The following is a 26,125-nucleotide window of genomic DNA, read 5'->3' on the forward strand; positions in this document are numbered from 1 at the left end:
TGAGCCCACTGTTGGGTAGGGACTGTCTCTATATGTTGCCAACTGGGACTTCCCAAGCGCTTAGTCCAGTGCTCTGCACATAGTAAGCGCTCAATAAATACGATTGATGATGATGATGATGATATGTACATATGTTTGTACATATTTATTACTCTATTTTACTTGTACATATTTATTCTATTTTATTTTGTTAGTATGTTTGGTTTTGTTCTCTGTCTCCCCCTTTTAGACTGTGAGCCCACTGTTGGGTAGGGACTGTCTCTATATGTTGCCAACTTGTACTTCCCAAGTGCTTAGTCCAGTGCTCTGCACACAGTAAGCGCTCAATAAATATGATTGATGATGATGATGATATGTACATATGTTTGTACATATTTATTACTCTATTTTACTTGTACATATTTATTCTATTTATTTTATTTTGTTAGGATGTTGGGTTTTGTTCTCCGTCTCCCCCTTTTAGACTGTGAGCCCACTGTTGGGTAGGGACCGTCTCTATATGTTGCCAACTTGGACTTCCCAAGCGCTTAGTCCAGTGCTCTGCACACAGTAAGCGCTCAATAAACACGATTGATTGATTGATTGATTGATTGATGAAGGGGCACCGGAGCAGCCAATGGATAATAATGATGGCATTTATTAAGCGCTTACTATGTGCAAAGCACCGTTCTAAGCGCTCGGGTGGGTACAGGGTGATCAGGTTGTCCCACGGGGGGCTCACAGTCTTAATCCCCATTTTACAGATGAGGTAACTGAGGCTCAGAGAAGTGACTTGCCCAAGGTCATACAGCAGACATGTGGCGGAGCCGGGATGGATCCCAGCGAGGGTCAAGGGGATGTCCCCCAGCAGTAATTCCCGATCCCCACCTTCCCTGGCCAGGGCCGGCGCCCCGCAGCCTCCCCCCCGCCCCGGGCCGTAGTGTGACCGCGCTTCCCCCTCCCGTTGGTCCCGCAGGGAAGGAGGCCATGCTGAAGCAGAAGGACTACGAGACGGCCACGCTGTCCGACATCAAGGCCCTCATCAGGAAGCACGAGGCCTTCGAGAGCGACCTGGCCGCCCACCAGGACCGCGTGGAGCAAATTGCCGCCATTGCCCAGGAGCTCAAGTACGTCCGCCGGCCCCTCCCTCCTTCCCAGTCCCACACGAGTCCCGTCCGGGGCCCAGGTTCAATCCCCTGCGGCTCCCGGGCGGCCGCCCACCCGGGAGACACGGCACGGGGGGCTGTCGTCCTGTTTCTGGGGCTCAGGATACCGTTATAATAATAATAATAATAATAATAATAATAATAATAATAATAATAATAATAATCGCATTTGTTAAGCGCTTACTATGTGCAAAGCACTGTTCTAAGCACTGGGGGGGATACAAGCTCATCAGGTTGTCCCACGTGGGGCTCACAGTCTTAATCCACCTTAGTCCCCCTTCTAATAATAATAATAATAATAATGATGGCATTTATTAAGCGCTTACTATGTGCAAAGCACTGTTCTAAGCGCTGGGGAGGTTACAAGGTTACAAGGGCCGTCGTCCTGTTTCTGGGGCTCAGGATACCTTTATAATAATAATAATAATAATAATAATAATCGCATTTGTTAAGCGCTTACTATGTGCAAAGCACTGTTCTAAGCGCTGGGGGGGATACAAGCTCATCAGGTTGTCCCACATGGGGCTCACAGTCTTAATCCACCTTAGTCCCCCTTCTAATAATAATAATAATGATGGCATTTATTAAGTGCTTACTATGTGCAAAGCACTGTTCTGAGCGCTGGGGAGGTTACAAGGTGATCAGGTTGTCCCTCGTGGGGCTCACAGATTTAATCCCCATTTTCCAGATGAGGTAGCTGAGGCCCAGAGAAGTGAAGTGACCTGCCCAAAGTCACACAGCTGACAGTTGGTGGAGCTGGGATTTGAACCCATGACCTCTGACTCCAAAGCCCATGCTCTTTCCTACTGAGCCACGCTGCTTCTAGACCGTGAGCCCGCTGTTGGGTAGGGACCGTCTCCACGTGTTGCCGACTTGCACTTCCCAGGCGCCCAGTACAGTGCTCTGCACACAGCAAGCGCTCAATAAATACGATTGATTGATGGATTAATCCCCATTTTACAGTGGGGAAGTCCTGGAAGGGCTTTAGGCTCTTGAGAGGGAGGGAGTTTCTTCAAATACTACATGGGTGGGGCAGAGGGTGAAGGGAGAAGAGACAGAGGGTGAATTCAGGAAGGAGGGCTCTTGGCCCCGTCTCTCCCAGAGGCTCTCATTCCCGTGTCCGGTTTCGGCTCCAGAAATGGGAAAGGAGCCTGGTTAAGTGGGGACCGGGAGGACCAGAGGGAGCAAACTGGAAGCTCCAGGTGTTCCAGCCCTTTCCCAGTGATCCAGAAGCCTGAGGGATAGAGGTGCCCCAGATCGGAGAGAAAACGGGGTGGAAGTCTATGAAACACCAACTCACAAATATCAGCTTTTAAAGAATGACATCTGGTTCTGCCAATTGAAGCCATCAAGTCTGATGGCTCCCCTTTTTTTAGTTGGTGCGGGGCGGGGGAGCAGTTCTTAGTATTGGAAGTTATCGGAAGGGGATCCGGGCAGCCGCCGGCCCCCGCCCCACCAGATAAACAATTTGTACTTCCCAAGCGCTTAGTACAGTGCTTTGCACATAGTAAGCGCTCAGTAAATACGATTGATGATGATGATGATGATAAACTAGCATGCCCATGAGTCCGTGGCTGAGAACCGTGAAAGCGGACTCCATCTGCCCCTTGGGCGAGTGGCGGGGGTGGGGGCCCAGGGCGTGACTTCATGGAAGAGTCTCGGAGTAGTCGGGAAGGGAATTGGGAGCTTTCGGAATAGCCCAGGGCGCCAGAAGGGGGTCCTTGCCTGGACCTGCCCTCTGTCTTTCCGGAGGTTTGGCTCACGCGAAGCGTGGACCTGAGGGTCTGAGCGGGTAACTCCCGCCCATTTCAGGGGAATCTGGGGTTGACTCACTTTCCCCAGTGACTCAGCTCCTCCGCCTGCCCCTATACACCCGCCCTCCTCCTCCTCCTCTTCCTCCATGGGATCTAATCCCGGCTCCTCCACTCGTCTGCCGTGTGACCTCGGGCAAGTCAGTTCACTTCTCTGGGCCTCAGTTCCACCATGTGTAAAAAGCGGATTACGACTGTGAGCCCCATATTGGGGCAGGGACTATGTCCAACCAGTGAAGCGGCGCGGCTCAGTGGAAAGAGCCCAGGCTTTGGAGGCAGAGGTCACGGGTTCAAATCCCAGCTCCGCCAATTGTCAGCTGTGTGACTTTGGGCAAGTCACTTCTCTTCTCTGGGCCTCAGTTCCCTCCTCTGTAAAATGGGGATGAAGACTGTGAGGCCCCCCCCCGTGGGACAACCCGATCACCTTGTAACCTCCCCAGCGCTTGGAACAGTGCTTTGCACATAGTAAGCGCTTAATAAACACCATCAGTATTATTATTATTAGGAGGAGCAGCGTGGGTCAGTGGAAAGAGCCCAGGCTTTGGAGGCAGAGGTCACAGGTTCAACTCCCGGCTCCGCCAATTGTCAGCTGTGTGACTTTGGGCAAGTCACTTCACTTCTCTGGGCCTCAGTTCCGTCCTCTGTAAAATGGGGATGAAGACTGTGAGCCCCCCCCCGCCCGTGGGACAACCTGATCACCTTGTAACCTCCCCAGCGCTTAGAACAGTGCTTTGCACATAGTAAGCGCTCAATAAACACCATCAGTATTATTATCATTACCCTGTACCTACCCCAGTGCTTAGAACAGTGCTTGGCACTTAGTAAGCGCTCAACAGAGACCGTCATTATCATTACTCCCCCTCTACCCGAGAGGGTCGTGTGTGTTCATCCTCACTACCGTGTTCTCCCGGCGCAGACTCCCTTGCGCTCACTCTGCTGGACTTTGAGCCCCTTCTAGACTGTGAGCCCGCTGTTGGGTAGGGACCATCTTTTTATGTCACCAACTTGGACTTCCCAAGCGCTTAGTCCAGTGCTCTGCACACAGTAAGCGCTCAATAAATACGACTGAATGAATGAATGCTGGCTCAGGGGGCACGACCCCGAGTGGATTTGGAGGGTTTGTCTGAGGGTCCCCACGCTGGCCATTCCCCTGCCCTCAGGCAGGCAGAGGAGACTCCTGAGGGTCTCCCGCCCTCTTTCCCTTCCCTGCCATTCCCATTCGCTCCCTGCTCCGGGAAGTTCTTGTGCTCCAACTTCCCAGCCACCCACCAGGCTCCCGTTCGGGACAGCCGTGGGGCCAAGCTGCAGTGGAGGTTGGATAAGTTGGTCTTATCCTCACAGCTATACTGGTATTAATGCTGGGTTTTTTTAGCACTGTAGTGGAGATTGGAGCTGGATCTATCCTATTTATTTTATTTTGTTGGTATGTTTGGTTTTGTTCTCTGTCTCCCCCTTTTAGACTGTGAGCCCACTGTTGGGTAAGGACTGTATCTATGTGTTGCCAATTTGTACTTCCCAAGCGCTTAGTACAGTGCTCTGCACATAGTAAGCGCTCAATAAATACGATTGATGATGATGATGATGATGATCAGAGAGGGTGGGAGACTCCCGTCCCTGTACGGGGGACCCTTGTCCCGCCGAGGCCAGTGGTTCCCTCTCCCCCGCCGGCCACGAGCCGGCCCTTCCCTCTGAATGCCGCGTTCCCGAGCCCGGGCGGCTGATCGGGATGCGGGATGCACGGCGGGAGGGGATGGCGGGGCCCGGCGGGCTAACTGGTCCCCCTGTTGCGCAGCGAGCTGGACTACTATGATTCGCCCAGCGTCAACGCGCGCTGCCAGAAGATCTGTGACCAGTGGGACGCCCTGGGCTCGCTGACCCAAAGTCGGCGCGAGGCTCTGGAGGTGAGGCCGGCCGGGGTGCGGGTCAGGGTGCCCCGGTTAAGGGGCCTCTCCCTCCTGGGCCGCCCCGACACCGGTTCGGATGCTCGCAGAAGGGGCACGCGGCGGTCCTCCACCCCACCTGTCCGTCTGTCCCTCTGGCAGCCCCTCCTCCTAAGCCGGGGACCGCGGCCCACCCTCTAACCGCGTTCTTCCCTCCCACCGTGCATCCGTCCGTCCCCACCAGCAAACGGAGAAGCAGCTGGAGACTATCGACCGGCTGCACCTGGAGTACGCCAAGCGGGCAGCGCCTTTCAACAACTGGATGGAGAGCGCCATGGAGGACCTGCAGGACATGTTCATCGTCCACACTATCGAGGAGATCGAGGTGGGCGCTGGCCCCGACCAGCCCCGGGCCCCGACGCACCCGCCGGCCGTTTGGCTTTTTGAGGATCTGTCGAGCGCTCAGACCACGCTCTAAGCGCTAGGGGAGGTGCAGATGAGTTCGGACGCGGTCCTCGTCTGGTCCGATCTGAGTGCGGGGGGGGAGAGCAGGGAGTCCCCGTTTTACGGTGGCGCCCTGCTCACGGCCGGGCTCGCTTCCCTCGCCCTCCCTTCAGGGCCTGATCACCGCCCACGACCAGTTCAAGTCGACGTTGCCGGACGCCGACAAGGAGCGCGAGGCCATCCTGGATATCCAGCGGGAGGCTCAGAAGATTGCCGACTACCACGGCATCAAGCTGCAGGGCGGCAACCCCTACACCTCCGTCACGCCCGCCATCATCAACTCCAAGTGGGAGAAGGTGGGTGGCGGGGGCCCGGCGGCGGGGGCGGCGCGGCGGAGCTCGGCCGCGAGCGGCGGCGGGCGCCGCTGACCGCCCACCCGCCCGCCCGCCCAGGTCCAGCAGTTAGTGCCCAAGCGGGACCGTGCCCTGCAGGATGAGCAGAGCAAGCAGCAGTCCAACGAACACCTTCGCCGCCAGTTCGCCAGCCAGGCCAACATCGTGGGGCCCTGGATCCAGACCAAGATGGAGGTGAGCGCTCTGCCCGCGGAAAGGCCCGAAGAGGGGTGACGGGAAGCGCCGCCGCTCCCTCGCCGGCGGCGGGGGGACGGGGAGGGTCCGGTCCCCTCCGCGGCCGGCGACTGACGGGCCCCGGCGGCTCCTTCCTCTCCCCGCCCCGGGCGCAGGAGATCGGGCGCATCTCGATCGAGATGAACGGGACCCTGGAGGACCAGCTGAATCACCTGAAGCAGTACGAGCAGAGCATCGTCCACTACAAGCCCAACCTTGACCTGTTGGAGCAGCAGCACCAGCTGATCCAGGAGGCCCTCATCTTCGACAACAAGCACACCAATTACACCATGGAGGTGGGGCGGGGGGCGCCGGCCCCGGGGTGGGGGGCGGGCGGGAGGGAGGGCCGGGGACGCCCACTCCTCACGCGCTCCCTCGGGGGGTCCCCCTGCCACCCGCAGCACATCCGCGTGGGCTGGGAGCAGCTGCACACCACCATCGCCCGGACCATCAACGAGGTGGAGAACCAGATCCTGACCCGCGACGCCAAGGGCATCAGCCAAGAGCAGATGCAGGAGTTCCGGGCCTCCTTCAACCACTTCGACAAGGTAGCGGGAGCCGTGGACCGCGGGAGAAGGTCCCGGAAGCGCTCGTGGGGTGGAGCCCCTTCCCCGTCTCCCCACCGCTGGGAGGGCGAGCCTCCTCCCGCCGCCCGGACCACCCGTCCTCCCCTCGGCCGGGTCTAGGGGTGGGGGCCGTGCCGGCCGGGGTCGCCCGTGGGCTCTGATTTGGGCGTCCCGCCACAGGACCACGGCGGTGCCCTGGGGCCCGAGGAGTTCAAGGCCTGCCTCATCAGCTTGGGCTACGATGTGGAGAACGACAGACAGGTACCCACCCGCTGGGGCTCTGTCCCGGCTCACTCCTCCACCGCTGCCATTAACCAGGTCTCCTCTCTTTCTCTCTCTCTCTCTCTCTCTGCCTCCCTCCTTTCCCTCCCCTTCTGCCCCCAATCCCTTCTGGCCCAACTTCTCCCGCCTGCCTTCCCTCCTCCATCTCCCAACCATCGCCGTGCCTGGTCAACTGATGGTTGACCCCATCCTGTCCAACTCCGCCGTTTCCCAAACCGCCTCCCGGCTTCCGATCCATCCCGTCTCTGGTGACTTGTCCTCTGGCCCCGTCTGTCCCGTCCCGAGCCGTTTCTTGTGCGTCTCTCTCTGTGTCCATGTGTCCATCCCTCTCCCTGGGTGTCCCCTCCTCCGTTCTCCCATCCTCCCTGCCTTCTCCTCCTCCCCCTCCTCCTCCTCTTCCTGCATGCGTGGCTCTCCCTGGCTGCGGTGAACTCCTTCTGTGCTGTCCCTCTCGCGGAGCAGAAGCAAACAGGAAGCATGGACTGTGATGACTTCCGAGCTCTGCTTATCTCCACAGGATACAGCCTGGTATGCTCTCAGCTCTGTCCTCCTCCTCCTCCTCCTCTTCCTCCTCCCAAACTCGCTGCTGCTCCTCCTCACCATCCTCCTCCTCCTCCTCCTCCTCCCCCCAACTCGCGTCTCCTCTTCGCTCCAGAGGAGCGGGTAAGGAAGGTACCAGAGTGCGCTCCCTCCTAGCTCCTTCCTCTTCCTGCGCCGGGAAGCGGGAGTCTCGGCTCTCACCTCCAGGACGGCCCCCCCTTCCCCGCTCCCGGCCCACGTGGGCCCGGGGCGTTTGGGAGCTTTCCCTTGGGGCGCCGGCCCGGGCTGCCTGCCCCTTTGCCGGGGCGGGGGGCGGGCCTGACCTCGGGAGGAGACGGGGAGCGGGGAGGAATCCGGCCCGGGACGAGGCCCGTCCACCGCTCCCCTCAGGGGGACCGGGGAGGGTCCCCGCCCCGGGCCACGGAGCGACCCCTCTCTCTGCCCCCCGTCCTTCCCCCCGCAGGGAGATGCCGAATTCAACCGCATCATGAGCGTGGTGGACCCCAACGGCAGCGGCATCGTCACCTTCCAGGCCTTCATCGACTTCATGTCCCGCGAGACCACGGACACCGACACGGCCGACCAGGTCATCGCCTCCTTCAAGGTCCTGGCCGGCGACAAAGTGAGTGCGGCCGCCCCCGGGTGGGGAGGGATTCGGTGTGGGGGGAGAAGGACGGGGCCGGGCGCTCGGGGTTCGGCGAGCCCCGGGCCGGTCTCAGGGCGCCCTGGTCCCCCTGGGCTTCCCAGAACTTCATCACCGCGGAGGAGCTGCGGCGGGAGTTGCCTCCGGACCAGGCCGAGTACTGCATCGCCCGTATGGCCCCCTACCAAGGCCCCGACGCCACCCCGGGCGCCCTCGACTACAAGTCCTTCTCCACGGCCCTGTACGGCGAGAGCGACCTGTGAGCCCCCCGGCCCCCCACCCCGAGGAGACACGCCCACCCACCTCCCCTCCGCTCCACAGATCTATGCAAAGCGCCTCTCTCGCTCTTTCTCGCTCTCGCTGTGGGGTGGGGCGGGTGGGGGGCGGTCCCCTTCCTCTGGTCACCGTTGCCGCCGGCCCGATGGGAGACGGGAGCAGAGGCGGCCCCCCCCCTCCATCCCTTCCCCCCCAACTTGGGCTTGGGGTCCCCCACCTCCCCGTCTGTCCCCCCGCTAGCTGGGCTGTTATTTATGACTCAGGCACGCTGGGCCGGCCCTGAGACCGGGCCCCGCCTCTCCCCCCCCAGACCCCTACTTTAGGCCAAAGCCGGTTCCTTCGAAGCTTCCCCCCGCCGCCCGCCGCCACCGACCCCCCACCCCCCATGGTCCCGGGCTGCCTGGCGGGAGGGCGCAGAGGGAGGGCCAGCGGCCAGAGCAATAAGAGACGGGGCCGGTCGGGGACTCCCAGCACCTCCTCCCGTCCTGACAGCGTCCCGGCTCTCCCACGGAGGCCCCCCATCCTCCTGCCTTCCGACCTCACACGCGCGGGGAGGGGGCTGGAGACTTCTCCGCCTCTCTGGGCCGACCCCCCTCCCCCCCAATCCCCCCTCAGAGTTGGGGCGGGCCGCTGGCTCTGGCTCTCCCCACACTCCCCTGGGCACAGTCCCCGCTCCCAGGGCGAGGGCACCCAGAGAGCCGGGGGCAGGGGCATGGCCGCCTTGCCACCTCCCACCCACCACCACCCCGCCCGACACCGCTCGCCGGGCGCCCCGCTCCCTCTCCAGACCGCCCCGCCCCTCTCCCCCCCTCTCTGCGTCTATCTAAGGACCAAAAAAATGAACAAAAAAACAAAAACCCACAAAAAAAAAAAAAGAACCCCACCTTAAAAGTAATTAAAACGTTTCAGAGTTACTATTTACTTTATTAACTTACGGATTTATTATATAAATATATATTCATCTAGTGACATATAACGCCGCCTTTCTGGCCTTGTAATGAAATCTCAGCTGATGGTTGTAGCCCCGAACCCCCATCCCAATCCACCCCACCCCACCTTCTCCGGGTGTCTGGTGCCGGAGGAACCCCGTTGCTCCTGAAGTCAGCCGGATGGGCCCAGCTAGGGCAGGACGGAGAAAGAACACCCATCCCTCCCCTTCGCCCTGGTCGTTTTTGGTTTGGTTTGGGGTGGGTGGGAGGGGCTTGCGTTGTGTTTCTTAGTTTCTGGAAAAACCCACTCCTTCCCCACCCGCCGAGGACAGGACAATAAAACGTGTAATATTTTTCAGAAGGATTTTCGGCTGCATCGCCTTTGTGTGTGTCTGGGCTCTGCTGTTTCCCGCCGCCGCCGGGGAGGAGGGGGTCCGTGGCGGCGGAGCGGAGGTGGGTGCCGGGGCCGCCTCCAGCCCTTAGGAGAACGTGGCTAGCTCTGCCCACTGCAAGAGAGCGGTTAGTACATAGTCGGGGACGGGGACCGTCTCTCCCCATCCCTCCGCCAATCCCAACGGGGGCCTCACCTCTTTGTGCGTCATGTTGACGAGCCCGCTGTCCCCCTCCGCGAACTGGCTGCAGTGTCCTGCCGGGGAAAGAGAGAGAGAGGAGGCTGGAGTGAGGGCCTTTCCCAGTGCTTGGCACGTCGTAAGCGCTTAGTAAATGCCGGCGTGGTTCTCTCCCCTTAACCACCCCCCCCCCCGGGATGGAGGTGCTCACGGAAGACGCAGGCCAGCTGGGCCAGGCACGACAAGAAGCGGTCCAAATCCACCCGCAAGCGGCTGTCCCGGTAGCGGCTGGTAAGGAGCTCCGTCACCTTGTTGTTCAAGTGGAAACCTGGGCCCGGAGAACGGAGGGGCTGGAGGGGCCGGACACCCCCTGGGCGGGTGCCCAGGAGGCCTTCCCAGCCTTCCCCTCCTTCCTCTCCCCCTCCTCATCAATCAATCAATCGTATTTATTGAGCGCTTACTGTGTGCAGAGCACTGGACTAAGCGCTTGGGAAGTACAAGCTGGTACAAGATGGCTCTCCATCCCCCGCCCCTTACCTCCTTCCCTTCCCCACGGCACCTGTATATATATATGTATATATCAATCAATCGTATTTATCATCATCATCGATCGTATTTATTGAGTGCTTACTATGTGCAGAGCACTGGACTAAGCGCTTGGGAAGTACAAATTGGCAACATAGAGAGACAGTCCCTACCCAATAATAATAATGGCATTTATTAAGCGCTTACTATGTGCAGAGCCCTGTTCTAACAGCTGGGGGAGATACAAGGTGATCACACTGGCCCATGGGGGGCTCACAGTCTTCATCCCCATTTTACAGATGATGGAACTGAGGCCCAGAGTAGTTAAATGACTTGCCCGAAGTCACGCAGCTGACAAGTGGCGGAGCTGGGATTCGAACCCACGACCTCTGACTCCAAAGCCCGGGCTCTTTCCATATTGAGCGCTGACTGTGTGCAGAGCACTGTACTAAGCACTTCTAGACTGTGAGCCCACTGTTGGGTAGGGACTGTCTCTATATGTTGCCAACTTGGACTTCCCAAGCGCTTAGTACAGTGATCTGCACACAGTAAGCGCTCAATAAATACGATTGATTGACTATGTTTGTATGTATTTATTACTCTATTTTACTTGTACATATCTATTCTACTTATTTTATTTTAATACGTCTCGTTCTCCATCTCCCCCTTCTAGACTGTGAGCCCACTGTTGGGTAGGGGCCGTCTCTATTTGTTGCCAACTTGGACTTCCCAAGCGCTTAGTCCAGTGCTCTGCACACAGTAAGTGCTCAATAAATTCGATTGATTGAGCCCGCCCCTTCCCTCTCCTCCCCATCACCCCATCCCCTCCCCACAGCACTTGTGTGTATTTGTCCATACTTATTACTCTATTAACAATGTATACATAGCTATAATCCTTTCGATTCTGATGGTATTAATAACAATCGTGATGGCATTTATTAAGCGCTTACTATGTCTGAAGCACTGTTCTAAGCATTGGGGAGGTTACCAGGTGATCAGATTGTAAGGATGGCATTTATTAAGCGCTTACTATGTGCGAAGCACTGATCTAAGTGCTGGGGAGGTTACCAGGTGATCAGATTGTAAGGATGGCATTTATTAAGTGCTTACTATGTGCAAAGCACTGTTCTAAGCGCTGGGGAGGTTGCCAGGTGATCAGATTGTCCCACGGGGGGCGGGGGGGCTCACAGTCTTCATCCCCATTTCTAGACTGTGAGCCCTCTGTTGGGTAGGGACCATCTCTATATGTTGCCAACTTGTACTTCCCAAGCGCTTAGTACAGTGCTCTGCACACAGTAAGCGCTCAATAAATACGATTGAATGAATGAGTGAATATTACAAATGAGGGAACTGAGGCCCAGAGAAGTGAAGTGACTTGCCCAAAGTCACCCAGCTGACAATCGGCGGAGCTGGGATTTGAACCCATGACCTCTGACTCCAAAGCCCGGGCTCTTTCCACTGAGCCACGCTGTCGACTTGTTTTGTTTTCATTCATTCATTCAATCGTATTTATTGAGCGCTTACTGTGTGCAGAGCACTGGACTAAGCGCTTGGATGTTTCGTTGTCTGTCTCCCCCGGTGGGAACCGTCTCTATGTGTTGCCGATTTGTACTTCCCAAGCGCTTAATCCAGTGCTCTGCACCCAGTAAGTGCTCAGTAAATGCGTGGCTCAGAGTAAAGAGCCCGGGCTTTGGAGTCAGAGGTTGTGGGTTCAAACCTCGGCCCTGCCCACTGTTAGCTGTGTGACTTTGGGCAAGTCACTTCACTTCTCTGGGCCTCAGTGACCTCATCTGGAAAATGGGGATGAAGACTGTGAGCCCCACATGGGACAACCTGATCACCTTGTATCCCCCCATTGCTTAGAACAGTGCTTTGCACATAATAAGCACTTAAATGCCATCATTATTATTATTATTATCAGCTTGAGCAGACTTCTTTGAGGAATGCCATGCAAGAAGTGTCACTCAGTCAATTGATCACTGGTATTTATTGGGCGCTTATTATGTACAGTGCACAATATTAAGACTGTGAGTCCCCCCGGGGCAACCCGATCACCTTGTAACCTCCCCAGTGCTTAGAACAGTGCTTTGCACATTCAATCGTATTTATTGAGCGCTTACTGTGTGCAGAGCACTGTACTACTATTACTAATAATAATGGCATTTATTAAGCGCTTACTACGTGCCAAGCACTGTTCTGGTTACAAGGTGATCAAGTTGTCTCACAAGGGGCTCACAGTCTTAATCCCCCATTTTACAGATGAGGTCACTGAGGCTCAGAATAATAATAATAATGATGGGATCTTGTTAAGCGCTTACTATGTGCAAAGCACTGTTCTAAGCGCTGGGGCGGATACAAGGTGATCAGGTTGTCCCACATGGGGCTCACAGTCTTAATCCCCCATTTTACAGATGAGGTCACTGAGGCTCAGAGAATAATAATAATAATAATGACGGGATCTTGTTAAGTGCTTACTATGTGCCAAGCACTGTTCTAAGCGCTGGGGTGGATACAAGGTGATCAGGTTGTCCCACGTGGGGCTCAGTTTTAATCCCCCATTTTACAGATGAGGTCACTGAGGCTTAGAGAATAATAATAATGATGGTATTTTGTTAAGCGCTTACTATGTGCAAAGCACTGTTCCAAGTGCTCGGGAGGATACAAGGTGATCAGGTTGTCCCACGGCAGGCTCACGGTCTGAATCCCCCATTTTACAGATGAGGTCACTGAGGCTCAGAGAATAATGATGATGGTATTTTGTTAAGTGCTTACTATGTGCAAAGCACCGTTCTAAGCGTTGGGGTGGATACATGGTGATCAGGTTGTCCCACATTGGGCTCACAGTCTTAATCCCCCATTTTGCAGATGAGGTCACTGAGGCTCAGAGAATAATAATAATAATAATAATTATGATGGTATTTTGTTAAGCACTTACTGTGTGCAAAGCACTGTTCTAAGTGCTGGGGAGGTTACAAGGTGATCAGGTTGTCCCACGGGGGGCTCACAGTCTTAATCCCCCATTTTAGAGATGAGGTCACTGAGACTCAGGGAATAATAATAATAATGATGGTATTTTGTTAAGCGCTTACTATGTGCAAAGCACTGTTCTAAGCGCTGGGGAGGCTACAAGGTGATCAGGTTGTCCCACGTGGGGCTCAGTCTTAATCCCCCATTTTACAGGTGAGGTCACTGAGGCTCAGAGAAGTAAAGTGTCTTGCCCAAAGTCACCCAGCGGGGGTTTGAACCCATGACCTCTGACCCCAAAGCCCGGGCTCTTCCCACCGAGCCACACTGCTTCTCGTAAGTGCTTGAGCCCACTGTTGGGTAGGGACTGTCTCTATATGTTGCCAACTTGTACTTCCCAAGCGCTTAGTACAGTGCTCTGCATCATCATCATCAATCGTATTTATTGAGCGCTTACTATGTGCAGAGCACTGTACTAAGCGCTTGGGAAGTCCAAGTTGGCAACATAAAGAGACGGTCCCTACCCAGCAGTGGGCTCACAGTCTAAAAGGGGGGAGACAGAGAACAAAACCAAACATACTAACAAAATAAAATAAATAGAATAGATATGTACAAGTAAATAGAGTAATAAATATGTACAAACACATATACATATATACACAAAGTAAGCGCTCAATAAATACGATTGATTGATTGATTAACAAATACCATCATTATTATTATTATTCTCTGAGTCCTTTTAGACTGTGAGCCCACTGTTGGGTAGGGACTGTCTCTATATGTTGCCAATTTGTACTTCCCAAGCGCTTAGTACAGTGCTCTGCACATAGTAAGCGCTCAATAAATACGATTGATGATGATGATGATTAAATACGATTGAATGACTGGATGGATGAACTCAGACCGCCCCCGACCCCGCTCACCGGCCGCCTCCAGGCCCAGCCGCAGCTCGTAGGAGTTCATGGTCCCCGAGGCGTCCGCGTCGAACTCGGTGAAGACGGCCTGGGGGAGACGGGGGGAGGCCTCGGGGTCTCCCGCCGCCCCCAGCTCCTCCCCGGCCCCCCGCCCCGGACCCCCGACCCACCTGCCACTCCTGGAATCGCTGCCACAGCTGCTGGAAATCGGGGAGCGCCAGCCCGGGCCCCCGCTGCAGAGCTGTCAAGGGCGAGGTTGGGGGCTCGGCTGCCCTCCCTCCTCCCCACCCAGGGGTCCCCGCGATCCCCCCAAGACACACATCTCCGGCCCCTCTCCCCACGATCCCCCCATGACACACATCTCCGGCCCCTCTCCCCACGATCCCCCCACGACACACATCTCCGGCCCCTCTCCCCACGATCCCCCCACGACACACATCTCCAGCCCCTCTCCCCACGATCCCCCCCCCAAGACACACATCTCCGGCCCCTCTCCCTACGATCCCCCCCCAACACACATCTCCGGCCCCTCTCCCCACGATCCCCCCACGACACACATCTCCAGCCCCTCTCCCCACGATCCCCCCCCCAAGACACACATCTCCGGCCCCTCTCCCTACGATCCCCCCCCAACACACATCTCCGGCCCCTCTCCCCGCGATCCCCCCCACGACACACATCTCCGGCCCCTCTCCCCGCGATCCCCCCCTCGACACGCATCTCCGGCCCCTCTCCCCACGATCCCCCCCCCCGACACGCGTCTCCGGCCCCTCTCCCATCTCAAGGATACCCCAAAGCAGCGCAGGAGATGTTCGCAGGTCCGGAGCCCAATCTCGCCCGGTGGGGATGCTCGGCCGCTGGCTGCAACAGAGCAGGGGCACGCATCCCCCCCACCCCGACCCCTGAACCCACTGTTGGGTAGGGACCGTCTCTATATGTTGCCAACTTGTCCTTCCCAAGCGCTTAGTACAGTTCTCTGCACACAGTAAGCGCTCAATAAATACGATTGATTGATTGATTGATCTCCTCCTCCTCACCCACACGTGTGTACACCATCCCAACACACACCCAGGGGGAGGGAACCGCTTCTGCTGACCCCCGTCCACATAATATTATATAGTAAGTGCTTACCGAATACCATAAAAACAGAAAAAAGTGGATTCCAGTGGGGTTTTAAACTACCTGTCCTAGACTGTGAGCCCACTGTTGGGTAGGGACCGTCTCTATACGTTGCCAACTTGGACTTCCCAAGCGCTTAGTACAGTGCTCTGCACACAGTAAGCGCTCAATAAGTACGATTGATTGATTGATTGGTCTCCTCCTCCTCACCCGCACGTGCACTGTCCCAACACACGCCCAGGGGGAGGGAACCGCTTCTGCCGACCCCCGTCCACATAATATTATATAGTAAGTGTTTACTGAACACCATTAAAAAAAAAAGTGGATTCCAGTGGGGTTTTAACCTACCCGTCCTAGACTGTGAGCCCACTGTTGGGTAGGGACCGTCTCTATACGTTGCCGACCTGGACTTCCCGAGCGCTTAGTCCAGTGCTCTGCACGCGGTAAGCGCTCAATAAATACGATTGAATGAATGAACAAATGAATGAATACCCCCAGGCCTCACTTACCAGGCTCCAGGGCAACCCTCAGTAACACCTGCAGCTGGGAGGCCCCGATCTCTTCATCCTGCGTGTGATGGAGTGGGGTGGGCGTCAGATTGAGTCCCCCCCCCATTTGCATTCATTCAATCGTATTTATTGAGCGCTTACCGTGTGCAGAGCACTGGACTAAGCGCTTGGGAAGTCCAAGTTGGCAACATATAGAGATGGTCCCCGGCCCGGGAGCGGGCAGCCCCGGCCGGACCCTGAGCCACCACGGGCCCCCCAGATGTGGCCCCCCCACCCAGCTTGGTCCCGGCCCCGCCAACCTCACCATCTTCCGTAGCCCACAGAGACACCACTAACCACTCACCTCCCCAGCCACCTCCAGAAACAGCTGCTCCACCTCTCTTGGCAGGGGGGTGTAGGGCATCTCCTGGGCAGGGCAATCAATCAATCGTATTTATTGAGCGCTTACTGTGTGCAAAGCACTGTACTAAGCGCTTGCAGGGCAGGCAAGGCAGCCCCCCCATCCCTCCAGCCCCTTCTTGGGCCGCCGGCCCTCCTCACCAGCAGAGCGTGGAGGTCGGCGCTGATGGCATCATCGATCTCCCTGCAAGATAAAAGCGGCATCGGTAGGCCCCTTTGGGGGGTCCCCCCAGCCCCCGGCCCCCTCCGGGACCAGGCTCCGACCTGGGGGGGGCTCTGAGGGGAACCCCCGTCTCCTTCCCCTCCCCACAGCACCTGTATATACGTTTGTACGGATTTATTACTCTATTTTATTTGTACATATTTGTTTCATTTTGTTAATGATGATGGCATTTGGTAAGCCCTTACTACCATCATCAATCGTATTTATGGAGCGCTTACTGTGTGCAGAGCACTGGACTAAGCGCTTGGGAAGTCCAAGTTGGCAACATATAGGGACAGTCCCTACCCAACAGTGGGCTCACAGTCTAAAAGGGGGGAGACAGAAAACAAAACCAAACATACTAACAAAATAAAATAAGTAGAATAAATATCAATCAATCAATCGTATTTATTGAGCGCTTACTGTGTGCAGAGCACTGGACTAAGCGCTTGGGAAGGCCAAGTTGGCAACATATAGAGACAGTCCCTACCCAACAGTGGGCTCACAGTCTAAAAGGGGGAGACAGAGAACAAAACCAAATATACTAAAAAAATAAAATAAATAGAATAGATATGTACAAGTAAAATAGAGTAATAAATATGTACAAACATATATACATCTATACAGGTGCTGTGGGGAAGGGAAGGAGGTAAGATGGGGGGATGGAGAGGGGGACGAAGGAGAGGAAGGAAGGGGCTCAGTCTGGGAGGTGCTCAGTCTGGGAATAATGATGATGACATTTATTAAGCGCTTACTATGTGCAAAGCAGTGTTCTAAGCGCTGGGGGGATACAAGGTGATGAGATTGTCCCACGTGGGGCTCCCAGTCTTCATCCCCATTTTACAGATGAGTGAACTGAGGCCCAGAGAAGTGAAGTGACTTGCCCAAAGTCACCCAGCTGACAAGTGGTGGAGCCAGGATCTGAACCCATGACCTCTGACTCCAAAGCCCGGGCTCTTTCCCACTGAGCCACGCTGCTTCTATGTGCCAAGCACTGTTCTAAGCACCGGGGGGGATACAAGGTGATCAAGTTGTCGCACATGGGGCTCACAGTCTTCATCCCCATTTTACAGGTGAGCTCACTGAGGCTCAGAGAAGTGAAGTGACTCGCCCAGGGTCACACAGCTGATGAGTGGCAGAGCCGGGATTCAAACCCGTGCTCTTTCCACTGAGCCACGCTGCTTCTTATGTTTTGTTGTCTGTCTCCCCGTTCTACACTGTGAGCCCGCTGTTGGGTAGGGACCGTCTCTAGATGTTGCCAACTTGGACTTCCCAAGCGCTTAGTCCAGTGCTCTGCACACAGTAAGCGCTCAATAAATACGATTGAATGAATGAATGGATGAATGTGAGTCAGACCATACCACCCTGAACACACCCGATCTCGTCTGATCTTGGAAGCCAAGCAGGGTCGGGCCTGGCTAGTACTTGGATGGGAGACCGCCTGGGAATATTGGGTGCTGTAGGCTTATTTTTCCAGCGCTTAGAACAGTGCTTTGCACATAGTAAGTGCTTAACAAATGCCATTATTATTATTATTATTATTATTATTATTAAAGCAGCGTGGCTCAGTGGAAAGAGCCTGGGCTTTGGAGTCAGAGGTCGTGGGTTCAAATCCCGACTCCACCAACTGTCAGCTGGGTGACTTGGGGCAAGTCACTTCACTCCTCTGGGCCTCAGAGACCTCATCTGGAAAATGGGGATGAAGACTGTGAGCCCCACGTGGATCAACCTGATCACCTTGTATCCACCCCAGCGCTTAGAACAGTGCTTGCACATAGTAAGCACTTAATCAATCAATCGTATTTATTTACTTAACAAATGCCATCACAATTAAAGCAGTGTGGCTCAGTGGAAAGAGCCCAGGCTTTGGAGTCAGAGGTCGTGGGTTCAAATCCCGATTCTGCCAACTGTCAGCTGTGTGACTTTGGGCAAGTCACTTCACTCCTCTGGGCCTCAGTGACCTCATCTGGAAAATGGGGATGAAGACTGTGAGCCCCACGTGGATCAACCTGATCACCTTGTATCCACCCCAGCGCTTAGAACAGTGCTTGCACATAGTAAGCGCTTAACAAACGCCATCACTATTAAAGCAGTGTGGCTCAGGGGAAGGAGCCCGGGCTTTGGAGTCAGAGGTCGTGGGTTCAAATCCCAACTCCGCCAACTGTCAGCTGGGTGACTTGGGGCAAGTCACTTCACTCCTCTGGGCCTCAGAGACCTCATCTGGAAAATGGGGATGAAGACTGTGAGCCCCACTTGGATCAACCTGATCACCTTGTATCCCCCCCCCCCCAGCGCTTAGAACAGTGCACGTAGTAAGCACTTAACAGACGCCATCACTATTAAAGCAGTGTGGCTCAGTGGAAAGAGCCCGGGCTTTGGAGTCAGAGGTCGTGGGTTCAAATCCCGACTCCTCCAACTGTCAGCTGGGTGACTTTGGGCAAGTCACTTCACTCCTCTGGGCCTCAGAGACCTCATCTGGAAAATGGGGATGAAGACTGTGAGCCCCACTTGGATCAACCTGATCACCTTGTATCCCCCCCAGCACTTAGAACAGTGCACGTAGTAAGCACTTAACAAACGCCATCACTATTAAAGCAGTGTGGCTCAGTGGAAAGAGCCCGGGCTTTGGAGTCAGAGGTCACGGGTTCAAATCCCCCACTTAGAACAGTGCTCAGCGCTTAGAACAGTGCTTTGCACATAGTAAGTGCTTAATAAATGCCATAATTATTATTATTATTATTATTATTATCCCGACTCCGCCAACTGTCAGCTGGGTGACTTGGGGCAAGTCACTTCACTCCTCTGGGCCTCCGTGACCTCATCTGGAAAACGGGGATGAAGACTGTGACCCATCACCTCATAACCTCCCCAGCGCTTAGAACGGTGCTTTGCACATATCATCATCATCATCAATCGTATTTATTGAGCGCTTACTATGTGCACAGCACTGTACTAAGCGCTTGGGAAGTACAAATTGGCAACATATAGAGACAGTCCCTACCCAACAGTGGGCTCACAGTCTAAAAGGGGACTAAGCACATAGTAAGCGCTTAACAAATGCCATCATTAGTATTATTATTAATACTAATTAGACTTTTAGACTGTGAGCCCACTGTTGGGTAGGGACTGTTGCCAACTTGTACTTCCCAAGCGCTTAGTCCAGCGCTCTGCACACAGTAAGCGCTCAATAAATACGATTGATGATGATATTAAAGGGAGAAGCTCTGGGATGGGGACGGGACGGGACTCACATGGCAGCGTGCTGGCGCTCGGTGTAGACCCGCAGGGTGAAGTCGGCCTCCTGGCCGGGCTGGGCCGTGCCGGGCACCAGCAGGTAGTGCCCGGGCGGCAGACGGCAGCGACGGCTCACGTCCCGGCGGGCGCTGAACAGGGACCCGTCAGCCCGGGGCAGGAGGGGCAGCAGCTGGCGGCGTCGAGGGGAGTGGAGAAGGGAGAGGCGCTGCCAACAAGGATGGCACAGAGAGCTTGTCTGGCACCGGGCCCGTCCGGCCTCACCGTCGGGGAGCGGCCGGACGCCGGGCACACGGCGGCCGGAGGGACCCCTGGGGCTCCTGGAGGACTTGGGAACCAGTTACCTCTTTGGGGATCTGTAGGGGAGAAAGAGGGAAGAGGAAGCGATCATCATCAATCATCAATCGTATTTATTGAGCGCTTACCATGTGCAGAGCACTGGACTAAGCGCTTGGGAAGTACAAATTGGCAACATCTAGAGACAGTCCCTACCCAGCAGTGGGCTCACAGTCTAAGAGGGGGAGACAGAGAACAAAACCATACATACTAACAAAATAAATAGAATAGATATGTACAAATAAAATAAATAGAGTAATAAATCTGTACAAACATCTATACATATATACAGGTGCTGTGGGGAAGGGAAGGAGGTAAGATGGGGGGGATGGAGAGGGGGGCGAGGGGGAGAGGAAGGAAGGGGCTCAGTCTGGGAAGGCCTCCTGGAGGAGGTGAGCTCTCAGCAGGGCCTTGAAGGGAGGAGGCGATGCAGCGTGGCTCGGCGGAAAGAGCCCGGCCTTTGAAGTCAAAGGTCGTGGGTTCTAATCCCGGCTCTTCCACTTGCCAACTTGTACTTCCCAAGCGCTTAGCCCAGTGCTCTGCGCAAAGTAAGCGCTCAATTAATATGATTGATTGTCATCATCATCATCAATCGTAATTAGTGAGAACTTACTGTGCGCGGAGCACTGGACTAAGCGCTTGGGAAGTACAAGTTGGCAACATATACAGTCATCATCATCATCAATCGTATTTATTGAGCGCTTACTGTGCGCGGAGCACTGGACTAAGCACTTGGGAAGTACAAGTTGGCAACATATAGAGACAGTCATCATCATCATCAATCGTATTTATTGAGCGCTTACTGTGCACAGAGCACTGGAATAAGCGCTTGGGAAGTACAAATTGGCAACATATAGAGACAGTCATCATCATCATCATCATCATCAATCGTATTTATTGAGTGCTTACTGTGTGCAGAGCACTGGACTAAGCGCTTGGGAAGTACAAATTGGCAACATCTAGAGACAGTCCCTACCCAACAGTGGGCTCACAGTCTAAAAGGGGGAGACAAAACCAAACATACTACAAAATAAAATAGAATAGGTATGTACAAGTAAAATAAATAAATAAATAAATAGGGTAATGAATATGTACAAACATATATACATAGATACACGATTGTCAGCTGGGTGACTTTGGCCAAGTCGCTTCACTTCTCTGGGCCTCAGTTCCCTCATCTGGAAAATGGGGAGTAAGGCTGTGAGCCCACCTTGGGACAACCCGATCACCTTGGAACCTCCCCAGCGCTTAGAACAGTGCTTTGCCCATAGTAAGCGCTTAATAAATGCTATCATCTATAGCATCTATCATCTATGCTATATAGAATCTCCCCCTTCTAGACTGTGAGCCCGCTGTTGGGTAGGGACCGTCTCTATGTGTTGCCGACTTGTACTTCCCAAGGGCTTAGTCCAGTGCTCTGCGCACAGTAAGCGCTCAATAAATACGATTGATTGATTGATTGATTGTCAGCTGGGTGACTTTGGCCAAGTCGCTTCACTTCTCCGGGCCTCAGTTCCCTCATCTGGAAAATGGGGACTAAGACTGTGAGCCCACCTTGGGACAACCTGATCACCTTGGAACCTCCCCAGCGCTTAGAACAGTGCTTTGCCCATAGTAAGCACTTAATAAATGCCGTCATCTATAGCATCTATCATCTTTGCTATATAGAATCTCCCCCTTCTAGACTGTGAGCCTGCTGTTGGGTAGGGACCGTCTCTATGTGTTGCCGACTTGTACTTCCCAAGGGCTTAGTCCAGTGCTCTGTACACAGTAAGCGCTCAATAAATACGATTGATTGATTGATTGTCAGCTGGGTGACTTTGGCCAAGTCGCTTCACTTCTCTGGGCCTCAGTTCCCTCATCTGGAAAATGGGGAGTAAGGCTGTGAGCCCCACGTGGGACAACCTGATCACCTTGGAACCTCCCCAGCGCTTAGAACAGTGCTTTGCCCATAATAAGCGCTTAATAAATGCCATCATCTATAGCATCTGTCATCTATGCTATATAGAATCTCCCCCTTCTAGACTGAGCCCGCTGTTGGGTAGGGACCGTCTCTATGTGTTGCCGACTTGGACTTCCCAAGGGCTTAGTACAGTGCTCTGCACACAGTAAATAAATCCTACATAAACAAATAAATATATACGAGTAAATTATAAATATAATATACTATAAATTACAGTATATTATAAATAAATACGAGTAAATAAATGCGCTCAATAAATACGATCGATTGATTGATCATTATTATTATTAAATGATGCCCTCCGCCCCCATCTCCACCCATGCCCCCTCCGCCCCTGCTCGCCCACCATCACCACCGCGTACCCGGAAGATGTGGAAGCCAACGGTGAGGTAGGTGAGCCCCCGGGCTCGCAGCCGCCTCTGGTTCCTCTGGAGCAGCGAAACGAGCACCGTACACTTGGGGTGGGCCCCGCCAGCCCCCCACCTTCCCCAAGCCCCCTCCTCCTCCTCCCTGCCCCCGTCGGGCTCCAGCAGGGTCAGCTGGAACTGGGGGTTAGTCCAGAAGGTGTCTGGGGTAGGAGAGGAGGGAGACACAGAGAGACAGAGAGACAGAAATTCATTCATTCAGTCGGATTTAGTGAGCGCTTACTGTGTGCAGAGCCCTGGACTAATCAATCAATCAATCAATCAGTCGGATTTAGTGAGCGCTTACTGTGTGCAGAGCCCTGGACTAATCAATCAATCAATCAATCGGATTTAGTGAGCGCTTACTGCGTGCAGAGCCCTGGACTAATCAATCAATCAATCAATCAGTCGGATTTAGTGAGCGCTTACTGTGTGCAGAGCCCTGGACTAATCAATCAATCAATCAATCAATCGGATTTAGTGAGCGCTTACTGCGTGCAGAGCCCTGGGCTAAGCGCTTGGGAAGTCCAAGGCGGCAACGTCTAGAGACGGTCCCTACCCAACAACTAGGGACCATCTCTATACTTGTACTTCCCAAGCGCTTAGTACAGTGCTCTGCACGCTGTAAGCGCTCAATAAATACGATTGAATGAGTGAATGAATGAACAACGGGCTTCCGGTCTAGACTGTGACGGCTAAACAAAACACGTTGGACGGGTGTCAGGTCGTCAGAATGAACAGAAATAAAGCCGGATGCACATCATTAACAAAATAAATAGAATAATAATAATAATGATGGCATTTATTGAGCGCTTGCTATGTGCAAAGCACTGTTCTAAGTGCTGGGGAGGTTACAAGGTGATCAGGCTAGCCCATGGGGCTCACAGTCTTAATCCCTATTTTCCAGATGAGGTCACTGAGGCCCAGAGAGGTGAACTGAGTTGCCCAAAGTCACCCAGCTGACAGATGGAGGAGCCGGGATTTGAACCCCTGACCTCTGACTCCAAAGCCCGGGCTCTTTCCACTGAGCCACGCTGCTGCTCCTAATAGAATAGGAGAAGTAATAGTAATAATAATAATAATGGCATTTGTTAAGTTCTTACTATGTGCAGAGCACTGTTCTAAGCCCTGGGGGGGGATACAAGGTGATCAGGTCATCCCATGGGGGCTCACAGTCTTAATCCCCATTTTACAGATAAGGTCACTGAGGCTCAGAGAAGTGAAGTGACTGGCCCAAGGTCACACAGCAGATATGTGGCAGAGTCGGGATTCAAACCCCTGACCTCTGACTCCTCTTTCCACTGAGCCACGCTGCTTCTCCTAATAGAATAGGAGAAGTAATAGTAATAATAATAATAATAATGATGGCATTTGTTAAGTGCTTACTATGTGCAGAGCACTGTTCTAAGCGCTGGGGGGGATACAAGGTGATCAGGTGGTCCCACGGGGGGCTCACCATCTTAATCCCCATTTTACAGATGAGGTCACTGAGGCTCAGAGAAATGAAGTGACTTGCCCAAGGTGACATGTGGCAGAGTCGGGATTCAAACCCCTGACCTCTGACTCCTCTTTCCACTGAGCCATGCTGCTTCTCCTGATAGAATAGGAGATGTAATAGTACGTCCCAAGCGCTTAGTCCAGTGCTCTGCACACAGTAAGCGCTCAATAAATCCGATTGAATGAATGAATAGAATGGAATGGTAACCGGCAGGTCCTCCCCCGTCGTCCGTCCCTCGCTCTGACCCTGCCCAACTGCACGTGGCCTTTCGGCCAGGCCCGGGCCGGGCCCTGACCCCCAGGCCCGGACCCCCAAGCCCCCGGCCCCCCGGCCCCCCCGGCCCCGTGGCCCCCCAGCCCGGGACGGGACCTCACCCATGTGGGTCTGGCCCCCGCCGGCGCTGAAGCCGCGCACCCAGCGGCCCTGGAAGGCGCGGACGTGCCAGCCTCCACCCTGCGGCCGGGGGCCCAGCACCTCGGGGCTCAGGCTGCAGATCTGCACTGTGTCGAAGTGACGCAGGAAGTCGCCCAGCTCCATCCTGAGGGAGGGAAGGGATCAATCAATCAATCAATCAATCGTATTTATTGAGCGCTTACTTCCCCTCCTCAAAAATCTCCAGTGGCTACCAGTCAATCTGCGCATCAGGTAGAAACTCCTCACCCTGGGCTTCCAGGCTGTCCATCCCCTGGCCCCCTCCTACCTCACCTCCCTTCTCTCCTTCTACTGCCCAGCCCGCACCCTCCGCTCCTCTGCCACCACTAACCTCCTCACCGGGCCTCATTCTCACCTGTCCCACCGTCGACCCCCAGCCCACGTCCTCCCCCGGGCCCGGAATGCCCCCAATCCCTCTGCCCATCCGCCAAGCTACCTCTCTTCCTCCCTTCAAGGCCCTACTGAGAGCTCACCTCCTCCAGGAGGCCTTCCCACACTCAGCCCCTTCCTTCCTCTCCCCCTCACCCCCCTCTCCATCCCCCCATCTTATCTCCTTCCCTTCCCCACAGCACCTGTATATATGGGTATATGTTTGTACATATTTATTACTCTATTTTACCTGTACATATCTATTCTATTTATTTTATTTTGTTAGTATGTTTGGTTTTGTTCTCTGTCTCCCCCTTTAAGACTGTGAGCCCACTGTTGGGTAGGGACTGTCTCTAGATGTTGCCAACTTCTACTTCCCAAGCACTTAGTCCAGTGCTCTGCACACAGTAAGCGCTCATAAATAAATATGATTGATTGATTGACTGATTGTACAGATTTATTGCTCTATTTATTTATTTATTTATTTTACTTGTGCATATCTATTCTATTTATTTTGTTAGTATGTTTGGTTTTGTTCTCTGTCTCCCCCTTTTAGACTGTGAGCCCACTGTTGGGTAGGGACCGTCTCTATATGTTGCCAACTTCTACTTCCCAAGCGCTTAGTCCAGTGCTCCGCACACAGTAAGCGCTCAATAAATACGATTGATTGATTGATTGATTGCAGAGCACTGGACTAAGCGCTTGGGAAGTCCAAGTTGGCAACATATAGAGACGGTCCCTACCCAGCGGGGGGCTTTGGGGTCAGATGTCATGGGCTCAAATCCCGGCTCCGCCAGTTGTCAGCTGTGTGACTTTGGGCAAGTTACTTTACTTCTCTGGGCCTCAGTTCCCTCATCTGTAAAATGGGGATTAAGACTGTGAGCCCCCCGTGGGACAACCTGACCACCTTGTAACCTCCCCAGCGCTTAGAACAGTGCTTTGCATATAGTAAGCGCTTAATAAATGCCATCATCATTATTATTATTATTATTATTACAAGACTTGTACAAGACTTGCCGACTTGTACTTCCCAAGTACAGTGCTCTACACACAGTAAGCGCTCCATAAATACGATTGATTGATTGCTTGATAGAAGGGGGAGACGGACAATCAACCAATCAATCAATCGTATTTATGGAGCGCTTACTGTGTGCAGAGCACTGTACTAAGCGCTTGGGAAGTCCAAGTTGGCAACACATAGAGACGGTCCCTCCCCAACAGCGGGCTCACAGTCTAGAAGGGGGAGACAGAGAACAAAACAAAACATATTAACAAAATAAAATAAATAGAATAAATACGTACATATAAAATAAATAAATAGAGTAATAAATACATACAAACATATACACATATATACAGGTGCTGTGGGGAAGGGAAGGAGGTGAGGCAGGGGGGAAAGAGGGGGAGAGGAAGGAGGGGGCTCAGTCTGGGAAGGCCTCCTAAAATCAAAAATCAAACAGATGGACGGACAGACGGGCAACAGCCGGAGTGGCAAGAGAAGAGGGGAATAATATTAATAATAATAATA

General features: G+C 54.0%; 2 protein-coding genes and 1 pseudogene across 6 annotated transcripts in view; 2 read left to right on the forward strand and 1 right to left on the reverse strand.

The window, feature by feature from the left end:
• ACTN4 (actinin alpha 4) overlaps positions 1-9,506 on the forward strand; it is a 110,464-nt gene extending 100,958 nt beyond the window's left edge. For 2 of the 5 annotated variants that reach the window (XM_038767020.1, XM_038767019.1), the window contains exons 12-22: positions 956-1,106; positions 4,749-4,857; positions 5,081-5,221; positions 5,454-5,636; positions 5,733-5,867; positions 6,023-6,202; positions 6,308-6,454; positions 6,653-6,733; positions 7,217-7,282; positions 7,758-7,916; positions 8,042-9,506. In XM_038767020.1, coding sequence (XP_038622948.1) covers positions 956-1,106; positions 4,749-4,857; positions 5,081-5,221; positions 5,454-5,636; positions 5,733-5,867; positions 6,023-6,202; positions 6,308-6,454; positions 6,653-6,733; positions 7,217-7,282; positions 7,758-7,916; positions 8,042-8,200 — 1,511 coding nt within the window. In that variant the 3' untranslated portion in view covers positions 8,201-9,506. The remainder of the gene's footprint in view (positions 1-955; positions 1,107-4,748; positions 4,858-5,080; positions 5,222-5,453; positions 5,637-5,732; positions 5,868-6,022; positions 6,203-6,307; positions 6,455-6,652; positions 6,734-7,216; positions 7,283-7,757; positions 7,917-8,041) is intronic. The other 3 variants (XM_038767024.1, XM_038767023.1, XM_038767021.1) reach the window with 2 other exon arrangements.
• Positions 9,507-9,621: 115 nt separating this feature from the next.
• The window catches only part of CAPN12 (calpain 12), a 30,448-nt gene continuing 13,944 nt past the window's right edge, over positions 9,622-26,125 (reverse strand). Inside the window, exons 9-21 of the mRNA XM_038767667.1 lie at positions 24,171-24,334; positions 22,257-22,462; positions 19,940-19,951; positions 19,595-19,803; positions 16,283-16,325; positions 16,086-16,145; positions 15,743-15,800; positions 14,905-14,975; positions 14,285-14,347; positions 14,124-14,202; positions 9,923-10,039; positions 9,730-9,788; positions 9,622-9,648 (exon numbers count right to left, since the gene is read on the reverse strand). Coding sequence (XP_038623595.1) covers positions 9,622-9,648; positions 9,730-9,788; positions 9,923-10,039; positions 14,124-14,202; positions 14,285-14,347; positions 14,905-14,975; positions 15,743-15,800; positions 16,086-16,145; positions 16,283-16,325; positions 19,595-19,803; positions 19,940-19,951; positions 22,257-22,462; positions 24,171-24,334 — 1,168 coding nt within the window. The remainder of the gene's footprint in view (positions 9,649-9,729; positions 9,789-9,922; positions 10,040-14,123; positions 14,203-14,284; positions 14,348-14,904; positions 14,976-15,742; positions 15,801-16,085; positions 16,146-16,282; positions 16,326-19,594; positions 19,804-19,939; positions 19,952-22,256; positions 22,463-24,170; positions 24,335-26,125) is intronic.
• On the forward strand, positions 17,693-17,809 carry LOC119946233 (annotated as a pseudogene).

The sequence above is a fragment of the Tachyglossus aculeatus genome, chromosome 26 (genome assembly GCF_015852505.1).
Source record: "Tachyglossus aculeatus isolate mTacAcu1 chromosome 26, mTacAcu1.pri, whole genome shotgun sequence".
Classification (NCBI taxonomy): domain Eukaryota; kingdom Metazoa; phylum Chordata; class Mammalia; order Monotremata; family Tachyglossidae; genus Tachyglossus; species Tachyglossus aculeatus.